Source organism: Mercurialis annua, linkage group LG2, assembly GCF_937616625.2.
Source record: "Mercurialis annua linkage group LG2, ddMerAnnu1.2, whole genome shotgun sequence".
In the NCBI taxonomy this organism is placed as follows: Eukaryota; Viridiplantae; Streptophyta; class Magnoliopsida; order Malpighiales; family Euphorbiaceae; genus Mercurialis; species Mercurialis annua.
The window spans coordinates 16,262,613-16,275,274 of NC_065571.1; the positions used below are offsets into that span (position 1 = coordinate 16,262,613).

General features: G+C 33.5%; 1 protein-coding gene across 1 annotated transcript; it reads right to left on the reverse strand.

Annotated features, from left to right (window-relative positions):
• Positions 1-1,693: 1,693 nt before the first annotated feature.
• Positions 1,694-3,917, reverse strand: LOC126668278 (uncharacterized). The gene is made up of 2 exons (XM_050361482.1): positions 2,455-3,917; positions 1,694-2,363 (listed from the first exon to the last, which is right to left on the reverse strand). Exons 1-2 carry the CDS (start codon positions 3,915-3,917, stop codon positions 1,694-1,696), a joined length of 2,133 nt encoding a protein of 710 aa, XP_050217439.1.
• Between the last annotated feature and the right edge of the window lie 8,745 nt (positions 3,918-12,662).

The window sequence follows — 12,662 nt, forward strand, 5'->3', positions numbered from 1 at the left end:
TTAGTAACAAGTACTTTTATGATTCCATTCAAAAAAAAATATTGTTATGATGAAATATACTAAAACGATAACTGCATATCACATAAATAATAACATAATATTAGAATGTTAAATAATAATAAAATAGTCAAAGGCTCCAAAAAAATCTCTATAAAACAATATATAGTTGTTTCCACCGGCCTAAAATAGCCCATTTCAGAGTGATACGGACAACTCAGTCTAAGACAATTCAAAGCAATGGGGTAGTCTAGCCTAAAGCGGGACATTTTACAAGCTAATATGAGAAGTTGAAGCTCCAGAGAATTTAAGTTAGAATAGATCAGTTAACTTTCATGATTATCCCAATAAAATAAACTCTTATTAAGAGTTGGATTCTTGATTTAATTAAGACTCTAGGTAGGACTATGTCCAAAAATTGGACTAATTACACTGTTTTAGAAGTTTATAAGCCAATTTACAAGTTTTATGGAGTAAAATTGACTATATCCAAATTCATAGGGTCTCAATAGTCGTTTTTAATTCCGGACACCAAAATTAACTTTTGGCACCTTTTTGCTTAGCCACCAAGTGTATATACGAGTTTGACATGTAAAAACCTAAAGTAAATAATTAAAACTAATTTTAATCCTAATAATCTATCACTTGATACTTTTTTAAGTTTCAAACAAACTCTAACTAGGTAAATAGTAATTTAAAACTAAATGAGCCTCTAGCTAACCCTATGTCACCCCTAACCACTATAAATAAAACCCCTAATCAGCCTAGCCAAAGGTCGACAATTAAACACCAGAAAAAAGCATAGAAACCATAGGAAGAACCCTACCCTAGCCGAATACAACAACAAACACACACACCAAAATCGCGCCAGTTTCAAGTCCTAGATCACCCTAGTACGTGTTAATTCTCCAAGAACGCAGCGCAAGCACTAGATTCGAAGATGGAATCCGCATCCACTTCGCCAGCAAACGAGCCAATGACTCGGATCGGTAATTCTGAGAACCCTCTAATTAATTCCTTTGATTTTTATGTCTGTGTATTTGTCATGATCAATTAGGATGCATGTTAGATTTAAAGTTATCTTATTTTGCCATAATTGTTGTCAAATTGCCATAATTTATTGTAGAATTGCCATAATTAAACTTTATGTCTTTGCCATGAAACCGTTGATAGGTGTGTTAATTAGCCATAATTAATCGTTTTTATCCTTAAATCCAGAAATTCAATTAATTAAAACCTTAGAATGCATGTTTCTAGATGTTCTTAAAGTGTTTTTGCCATAAAAACAACCTAAAAATAGTTGCTGTCCATATATATAATTTTGTCCAAATCACGTGGAATCACTTCAATAATGTTTTTTTGGATTCCTTATTCGATTTTATGCGCTTTTGACTGCTTTTGCATGAAAAATGGAGCCGAAACGAGTGAGAACGGACCAAAAACCAAATTCTTTGACCTACTGCCATAGTTGTCAAATCGAGATTCGACTCGAGAATCGAAATTGCAATTTTGTGAATCGAGAATCGAATCGAATCGTAAGATTCGGCTATTTTAAAAAAAGAAAAATTAAAAAATTTATATATAAAACTGTGAATATAAAATATTATAATAAAATAAAATAACTTAAAATACTCTAAAATAAACCAATATCATCTAATAAAAAAATTAAATCAACTATATTAGACTATCAATAAAGCTAGTTTCTATCAAGTTCGAGATCGTCGTCATCCTCATCACTATTGCTATTTCCTAAGACTGTCAAGTCTTCTATTTCCCCTTGTTCTTCAATTCCTTCTTCGCCATTGAACGAATCTAAATCAAAATCTTCCATTACCTCATCTTCAACCGTCTTTTCTTTTTCGTGTCTATCATGCCTCAAGTTTCTTGGTCCTCGTTTTCTTTGGCTAGTAGATTCCATATCACTCAAACAAATTGGATCATATGTTTCACCACGTTTCTCCCTCTTTGCTTGCCTTAATTCAAGTTGAATGTTATATTTAACAAACACGAGAGCATTCAATCTTTGTTGTTCTAAACGATTTCTCTTTTTCGAATGAACATGCTCAAATGTACTCCAATTTCCCTCACATCCTGTAGCACTACATGTTAAACTTAACACTCTAATAGCAAGACTTTTAAGCTCTTTACATTCTTCTCCATAGCTTTCCCACCATAAACCTGGTTGTTTTTTATCTCTAGTCGAAGTAGCCATGCTTATCCCGAACATTCCTTCTCCTTTTTTGAACTTTTCTAATTGTTGATCAACTTTAATTCTTGTTTCAATATCCGGAAACATCTTCTCAATTGTTGTGTATAATCCTATTTTGACTTTCGTATCAGCATTGAATGACTCGTCGTACTGAAACCTAAAAAAACAAAATTATTAAAGTTAATCATAGATTCTTATCAATATCATCTAAATATTAAACATTTTATTTTGATAAATACAATTCTTACTTGGGATTAAGAAAATAACCAGCTGCATGAAGTGGTCTATGGAGTTGCAAATCCCATCTTGTATCAATAATTTTCCAAACTCGCTCATACTTTGTCAGTTGCTTATTGAAATTGTTTGCAATTTGCTCCTTTGCCCTATCCATTGCTTCATAAATATACCCCATAGCCGGTTTGGCATCCCCATCAACGAGTCTTAAAACTATGACTATTGGACTCACACACTTTAGACAATACTTAACTGATTTCCAAAATCGATCATCAGATAACATAATTGTGCCCACCCTTTTTGCTTCTGGCTTGGAAGCATAGTGACTCTTTGCCCAGTCCTCTGAAGCAAACATCGCTCTAAGTGGAAGTTTATTTTCCTCAAAACTCTTCAATGTGAGAAAAGTTGTAGCAAATCTTGTAACTCCGGCTCTTTTTAACTCCTTCTTGTCAGAAAACTTTATAAACATGCTAAGAACCCAAGCATGCCTATAAATATAAACACAAACTTCCCTAGCTTTCTTTATTGTATCTTTAAACATCGACAATTCACCTATATCCTCCAATATATTGTCAATACAGTGAGCCGCACAAGGAGACCAAAATAATTTCTTTCTCTTTTCCATCAATAAGTCCCCAGCTTTTACATAAGCTGAAGCACTATCAGTCACAACCTGAACAACATTTTCCTCTCCAATTTCCTCCACTAGTCCATCAAGCATTTCAAATAACTTCTGTGCATCTTTGATTACAGCAGATGTGTCTATAGATTTAAGAAAAACAGTCCCACTTGGACTATTCACTAAAAAATTAGTGAGAGATCTAGATTTTTTATCAGTCCACCCGTCAGACATCAAAGTACAACCTGTTTTTTTCCATTCTTTTTTATACTTCTCTAGCATTGAATTCACACTTTCCACTTCTTTTTTCAAATAAGTGACTCTAGCTTCATGATAACTAGGAGGTTTTAAACCTCTACCATATTCACCAATTGTATCCAACATAGAAGAAAATAATGGACTCTTCACCAAAACAAATGGTAATGCATGTCCATATAGAAATCTACAAATACTTCGAATTACGGGTTCTCTTTTTTTTACCATTGCATTTAAAGTTTGTTGTTTGGTTCCTTTACCTCTAGTTATGAATGCATCCACATTCTTTCTTTTTTCACCTAAATTTAGATCTCCGTGAGCTCTTTCATCTACATCAAAACACTCCTTCTCATGTTGAGATTTTTGAATTTCGAAATCTCCTAAAATTTTAATACAAAGATCTTTCACTTCTTGTGGACATTGAGTGCAAGGAGCAACATTATCATGATCTCCCGCTAGATGATGTTTCATTCGATTTATACCCCCCCACCTTTGCAATCCACAATAATTACACTTTAAATTCATTCTATTGTCGTTAATTCGAGAACAATGGTTCCAAATAGGATCGGTAGTTGAAGATCCCTTTTTTGATTTTGAAGCCATATTTAATAAACAAAATAAAGTAATTCCTACAAAAAAGAAATTAAAGTGAAAAAATTAAAAATTTATTATGTATTAAATTTCTGTTTATAATTATATAAAAAAAAAATTATAACCACATAATATGTATTTCTAAAATTAATACATCAATATAATATTATAATATATGGTAAAATAGTTGATTTTTATGTTAAAAGAAGAGGTTGATATGTAAAGCTAATAAAACATTAAAAAGTAGAAATAAAGTTCTTCTAGAAAATCGTACCTGATGGCTGATTGTAATTGCTGGAATAATGATATATTATATAAGTGCTCAAAATAAAAAGATGATAGAAAATTAAAGAAGAGAGAAAATTAATTTGAGTTATGTTAAAAAAATTATATAACACCTCTATATATAAGAGAATAAATTTAGAATTGGAAGTAATAGAAAAGTCTTTTTCGTATTGGAATAGGATTGTTGTATTAGAAATATGGTTAACTTCAAAAACAAAAAGGAGTTTGATTTGACAAGTCAATAAAGATTCCTATTTTGCTCTACCATACAAAAAATAGTCCTACTAAATTTTAATTTCTCTCTCCCACGTTTTTTGTTTACAAATTCCAATAAAACTCCTTTTTGTACTAGACTCACAATATGATACTAATAAAGTAACAAAAATACATCATTATTTCTCTCTCTCTTTAAGTCTACCATCTTCATCTTCATCTTCTTCCTCCTTCAAGCTTCCTCCTTCTGCAACTATTATCTTTTTCTTCTCAAACAAAATCTGATGCTTTAATAATTTGCTGTTTTGTGCCTTTTTCTCCCTTTTTCACGAAAATTGCATAAAAAATACGAAACTTTATCCGAATCGGATGTATCGTCCGAGTCAAGCGAGTCGACCGAACCGATTCTAGCGATTCTAGACCGATTCTGGGTTACTTTCGGTTCACCCTATAGATTCGCATCGTTTTAGCTCTGACTCGACTTGACTCGTCCGAGTCGACTCGTGACTCGTACGAGTCTAATAACAGTGCCTACTGCCCATAACTACCGCCGCCAACTACAACTGGTGGCGCCACCACTCCAACCTGCCGGCGCCGCCACCTCCTCCTGGCGTCGTGTTTGATGAATCCTATTTTCAAATTGACTCCCAGATCTTCCAAATCTTCAACTTAGATTTCGCGGGCTCATTTGAGCTCGGAATTAGATTCCGTTTAGACATGGTGACATATGAGACGATCAAACGCCTCAATTTTCAGAAAATACAAGGCGTTTGGAGGAATATTCAGGCACATCATGTTCAAGTAGAAGAAGTTCCACTACCTCCAGTTTTCGATCCACTTGTTCCTCCTGCAGCTCTAGTTGACTTACCAGTGCCACCTCCAGCTCAAGCACGAGTTCCATTGCGCACTTTACTTAGACGTCAGACTCGCATCTGTCAGAATGTTCAGAGGGATGTGGCGGATGCTCGGGCAGTTGTTGATCGGATTGCGACTGACGTAGCCGAGACACGAGCAACGGTTCAAAGGATTGAACAAGATGTGCGAATAAACCGTGAGGCAATGGACGAACTTTGTAGGGAATCTCAATCTCGCCGAGGAGGCAGTGTTTGAGTTTGGTGTTTTATTTAGTTGCAGCACTTATTAGTTACTCTTATGTTTATATTTGTTTTTATTTTTTGTTAGCACTTTTAACTTTAATATTTTTATGTTATTTTAAACAGATTTTATTAGATTTTATTTGTTATCCAACCCAACACCACTATGCGCTCGAAAAAGGGCATTGTTATCAGACAGAAACGGATAGCAGATCCTTGCAGAGCATTTCGCTGAAATCCTAAAAAGGGAATAATTTTTATTATTATTCTTCTTCTTTTCTTGCACTTTCTCATACATTCAGGACAGTGCATTACTTTAAAGTGGGGGTGGGAAAGAAAATAAAAATAAAAAGTAACTAAATTGGGATAAATTATATTAATAAATAGTGTGAAGAGGGGTATTATTTTTACTTTTTGCTTGTCATTTTAATATTTTAGGCGTAGTTTTGAAATTTTGTCAATGGTTATCTCCTGGTCAATGAATGTCTTAAGTGTATTTTCTAGTTTAAACAATTAAATGTTGGTGCTTGTCTAATGAAATGCAATTTGTATGTCATGTTTTGATGATATTATGGTGAATTCTGATGGTTGGTTGTGTAATCTTGAGCATGACCAAAGTTACCTAATGCGGATGCATGATGTGCATTTAAATTGGTGCATTTTGAAAATCTTGGGCATGATTGACATAATTTCATATGAGTCAAGTATTTGGTATAACATCACCATCTTTTGAGCGTTTTGAGCCTTATTAATTTTTTTGTGAGTGTTGATTGCATGCGTAATTCCTAGAACTTACTCGGTGTCCGTTCGAGGCTATACGACTGAATTTTTGACAATTAAATGATTATGGCATTAGGATTATCCCATTGTTTATGGACCACTTTCAAAAACGTACCCTTTTTACCCTTAGTTTACACCCCTTGAGCCTTAGTCATTTCTTTGATTTTAACCACACTTGCAAAGATTTTACCCTTTCACACTTCACCTCTTTGAACACCCAAACTTGACTTGATGAACTTAGATTGAGAAAATATGAATCTACTTGACGATGAAAAAAAAACAGTGAACAAGTGTTTAAAAAAAATTAGAACAAAGGGTGAACGCGCCCCCTAAACTTATGACATGGGATCATCTACCCCAATTTATATTTTTTTGAGCAGCTAACCCCAAAACTCTTCATTTTTGGGTCAAATAACCCATAATTTATATTTTTTATTTCAAAAAATAGATTTAGGATAATTATATCGCAACAATTAAGGAAGTATCTAATTACTTTTTTGCATCTCTCACCTCCGATTTATATTTTACGCGTTTTAAAAATACAATTATGGGGTTATTTGACCAAAAAATGAAGAGTTTTGGAGTTAGTTGCTAAAAAAAGAATGAATTGGGTTAGATGACCCCATGTCACAAGTTTAGGGGACGCGTTGACCCTTTGTTTAAAAAAATTAATTCCTAGAAATAAAAAAAAAGCAAACAAGAGAAACAAGGAATAACAAAGAAAAACAAAAATAGCAAGAAATAACAAAATAAAATAAATAAATAAAGGCAAAGAAAAGAAAGAAAAGTTCACTTGTGCGAAAAATTGCAAGCTATTTCATTCTTTCATATTTCATAAAAAAAAAAATTCAAGTCAAGTTGTAGCCAAAATTATCCAATTTTTCCTACCCCTAACCCTTAGCCAAGTTACAACCCATTTAAAGTCCATGGCGAATTTGCATGTTTAGTGAGCTTCATTTTCACACCCGAAACACTTGAGTGTTAGAGTGATATCTTGTGAAAATTTGTGCTTATGCTTGATGCTCATGAATGCTATGCCATGACTTGCCCATTGATTTTAGACCAATTGAACGCATGTCCCGTAAATGATCGTAACCTTGTGATTGTCTTGAGTAGCATGATATCAATTCAAGAGTATTCTCATTGTCATCAGTATAAGTCATTATAAATTCACTCCTCATTTATTTGCATCACTTTTAGTTGTTGACATTAGACGATTGCATTCGTGTTCTTCATCGGTCGGTAGTAATTGTTGTTGACAAGTGTCCAAAGCCGCTAAGGTAGTTAGTTTTTGTTTATAAATAGCCATACTATTGCTTAAGGACAAGCAAGGTTTTAGTGTGAGGAGGTTTGATAAGCGTATATTTTACGTTATTTGTAGGTCATTTATTTACTATTTCTTAGTATTTTATTGTGTAAAATATAAGCTTATTTAGTTAATTTTACTTGCTTTGTATATTTATCAAAAATGTAAATATTTATTGTTTTTGGAGTATTTAGGAATAAAACAAAGTCAAAATGCAAAAATATTCAGAGCCAGAAGGATTCAGGTCAAGTTTAAGAAAGCAAACCAAGTTTCAAACCAAACCAATTTAAATCGAATCGAACCGAAAGTTGAGCCACAAGTAGCAGCTCAGCCGGCCAAGGGCTGGCTGAATACGGGTCTCGGGCAAAAATGATACGATCAATTAGGAAAGGCTCAAAAACTATGACGAACACTGATAGACCTTCCATAAGCAACATATAGTTGGTTCACACCCAAAGAAACTACCCTGGATGCACACAAAGAAAGAAGCATTGACTAAAGATCATTATGGAAAAAGAAATCAATGTTCACTTAGATCAATCCTCTTTTAAAAATGAGATAAGTCAACCTTGATACACTGAAGCTTCTTTTGGAAATGAGATAAGTCAATCTTGATACTCTCAAGCTCATTATGGAAGAACTTGATCATCACTCAAAGAAGATATCAAGATGAAATCAAGTTATCTTTGGAAATGAAATAAGTGAACCATGATTCACTCGAGATGATTATGGAAGGACTTGCCCACGACCTCGCTCTCTATGAAAAAAAGAGATACAAAACTTGATCATCACTCGAATTCCATGAAGAGAAGAGGGATTCTTGACTCGAGCTCCACTCCTAGCAACTCTATAAATAACTTATATTTGTGTAGATAAATAACACATTTTAGATCAGACATTTTGTAGTTGTAATACCCCGTATTTTTAAAAGTATTAAGTATCGTGCCACGTGTATTAATTTGGGTAATTAAATTGAGGAAGTCCAAATTAAGTTAAAATAATAAGGACATAGACCAAAGTGGGTCTTTTTTAGTAATCACAAAACAATAATAATTAGGAAATTATTAATTGTTAAAGCGAATTAAACTAGACTAAAGAAAGGCCATAAATTTAAATAAAGAAATTGGTAAGTCCCGAGCAAATTATTTTTACGTCAAGGTACGTAAAATAATTTTATTAAGCTATAGATAAAATTTGATAAATTTTAGACGAAATTTATTTTATCAAGCGAGAGCGAGCGGAACCTCAAATATCGGAAAAAATTTAATATAAAATAAACTATAAGCCCCAAGCGAATAAAAATTACATTTTTATTCGTATTATAAATTATAGGACTTTTGAGTAAAGTTTTGTAAATTTACAAAATCGTTGAAAAATTGGTTTTGGACGATAATTAAAGAGTTGATATAAAGTGCACATTTGAGGTGCTTGAGTTAAAAGGGATATTAACCACAATATATATATGTGATCAATAACATCATCTCCTTCCTAATGAAGGTTTCTTGAAACCTAACAAACTATCATCGTCATTTTCTTTCTCTTTTGCGTATGACTTACGACAGCGATAATTTCTTCCGTTTCTGACGACCGTTTTCAGTGATTTCAGCTCGGTTACAAAGCTAACATCTAAGAGATCAAGGTAAACTCTTAAGCTTTGTATTTGGTTAAGAATTAGGGGTTGTTTGATGGGTTTTAATCGGTGAATTTGTTGCTGTCATATATTGCTGGAAATTGTAGTTTTTATTGATGGTTTTGAGTGAGATTGAGGGTTGTGCTTGCTAGAATGTTTAGGAAATTGATTAGGTGCAAAAGGTAGCACGTCGGGGAAACCGAGAAAGGCTCGGTTCTGCTTAAAAGGACCAGAACCAACTCTGCTCATGTGAGCAGAATTCATTCTGCTCACAGCGAGCAGATGAACTCTGCTTACAACGAGCAGAGTTCGGCCATCTTTAGGGGACTTTTGAATAGTCCTCGATTAGCCAAGGACGACGTTTTTGGACGCATACTCGAGTTTAAGTAATAACGTATTTATCTTGAGGTTAAAATCATAGTTTATAGGGGTTCAAAATTGATTTAAGGGACTGCAGAATTGTAGCCCCAAAAACAGTTAAGATACCAAGTGTAGACCAAGTTTCGGAGGTCGTTGTGCGATGATTTTCGAGAAGGCTTGAGTGGTATATCTTAAGGGATGTATGGAGAGTGAAGTGTGGTAATCGGATTAGGATTTGAACGATTAAATATGGCTGAATTGATTGAAATAGATGCGGTGTTGAAAATGTAAAATTCTGGAAATTAAATAAATCAAGCTATAAAGGCTACTTTGCCTATAAAAAACGAATCTCGAACTATAATAATCTTAACCCGAAAGTGAGTAGAATACATAGAGGATGTTACATAGATGAGATACAGGTAAAATAATAGTGTTATTGTTAATTTAGATAAAAGATATTGATGTTTGAAGTTAAGTCAAAAACTGGAAATATAAGTTAGAAAAATAAACCAAGTGTTAAAACATAATAAAAGGGCAACTTTGGAATTGAATTGTGAACAAACGGTAAGTCGGAATTAGTTGAAATCTTCACGGATATTGTAGGTGGGGTTATGGAAAATAAGAATGTCAATTTTTTTTTGGAAAATATATGATGTAATTACCCTGTTCCGCTGTCTGAAATAGCAGCGTTAGGAGGCTGTTTTTAACAGCTTTAATTTCCAGATTTGAGGTACTAACTTCAGGACTAATTTCTGACACCTTCGGGTAGTAGTTTCAGTCCGAGGTCTAAATGAAAGTTTTAGACGACATTCCGAACATTAGGAATGCCAATTTTATTTTGAGTTTGGGCCACTGTAAGTCACAGTTTTAATAGCTCAAAGATGGTCCAAAAACATGAAAGAAATAGGACGTTTTAAGAAGTTAACTTTGAGCAATATTTCAGAGACCTTAAAGACATTGAATAAAGTCCGAGTCTAAATAAAATTGTAAGTGAGATTGCGGACTATAGAAATGTAAAATTTATTTGGTAAACGGGCGGTTTTAAATAAACGTTTTTGATAGCCGTAGTGGGCTAGTAAAGCGATTTGAATCAAGTCAAAGTTAACTTAAAAAATTTAAGTTATTTAAAGTGAATTGCCTTGATTAATCAAATATGATTTTGATTAACACATGGACTAGTAAGAAGAGCGTTTTATGATTTTATCGAAAATAATTCGATACGAGAACGGCGAGTTACGTTTATATATTAAACGTTAATCTCTAGTCAATGTAATTAATTATAAAGTAGGAATTTCTATTAAATATTCTAACGATAGAATTATACATTAGATACGACGGAATATCGAGATACAAATTTGGCGAATCAAGGGAGCTTGACGGGGATCGGCGTTATCTTATTTATGTTGGATTTGATAGCGGTTACTGTGAGTTGCATTTTACTTTCGCGTATTATTTGCAAAAGTTAATTTCATATATTATGAATATTATTATCAGATACATCGCATTTATATATATTGTTTTGAATATATGAATTTAGAGTGTGCGATCCGAATAAACTAATTACCTATTGAGTGTCAATAGGCTGTGTGATCACCAGTACTTGAGTCAGTCTAGCGTGTCTAGATTGTTATTAACGTTATGAATGCGCATGTTACGAATATGAAAGATGAAATATGAATGAGAGATACATGGTTGAACTCGGTGGAACTATCCCGGGACTCGTATCTAGTGGGTTTAACTCGGTCGAACTATCTCGGGACCCACGACTTGGGATTTAGTGATTGGTCGCGGTTGAACTCGGTTGAATTATCTCGGAACCTGACCACTTGGATTGAAATGATTCGATATGATATGATTCGATATGAATACGATATAGTAAGATGAGATAGAGCTTAAGATCTGGGTTTCGATCGGATCCAACGCTTGAGAACGTAATATTATTTTCTTATATTATGTACTGATTTATATATGTTTGAGCATGCGATGTTATATTTTCATAATACCGTTAATAATATGCAAACTCACTCAGTATTTTCCCAAAAATACAGACCCCCCTCACTGTTGATGTTTTTCAGGTGATTGGAGTCTGATCGGACAAACTATCTCCTTTGTGCCATAAATCTTTTAGCTTGCGCAAAGCACGAATTCCTATAAAGCTACAGTAGTCAGTAGGTGTCAGTATAAGATTAAGTTTTTGAATTCAAACGGTTTATTTTGAATGTAAACTCTAATATGATTTTGAATGTAAACTCTAATATGATATCGCTAACACTCCTGGTGTCGCTGCTGATATCAGCCACATCAACACCAGATCTGAGGTATTTTTGAATTTTTATTATTCCTTAGCATTTTTTTAATTTTGAATTTTAAAATTTTATGTTTAAGATGTTATTTTTCCTGATCTAAATATGAATCTTTTGTTCGGTTGGTTGTTTTTAAGACAATTTTAGTTGAGCTTGTATTTTGTTTGTCATAGGTGAAAGAGTACATAGGAGATGATCAGCTAGGGCAAGCATTAGAAGGATCAGATGTTGTAATCATTCCTGCCGGTGTCCCAAGGAAGCCCGGAATGACTCGCGACAATCTCTTTAATATAAATGCTGGAATCGTCAGAGGTCTCTGCGAAGCAATTGCCAAGTACTGCCCTAATGTGAGTTTCTATCCGTCCTTTTCGAGTTATTTGATTCTAATTTGATATCTTTAGTGTTAAATAATGCCATAATCGAGTGAATTTATTTTGCTCTTTTATAATCTTTCTAACTGTTTTTTGTAGTTTTGATTTTCCTCCATTACACGTGCAAATATTTATAAAATTCCATAGTTCTGTCTAAGTTCAAAAAAAATTGATTGTCCATGTATCATTATTTGAACAAAGGATCACTTTACCCCCTGAATTTGGCACAAAGTATCAAAAACGTGTAAATTGGCAAAACGGATCACTTTTTACCCCGAACTTGTCAAAGCCGGCTCAAAAAACACCATATGCTGATGTGACACTATAATTGGAGAGTGAGTTGTATAAATATCATAATTTACTCTAATTAAATTCTAATTAGCCATAATTAAACTCTAATTAATTCAGGCGCCTT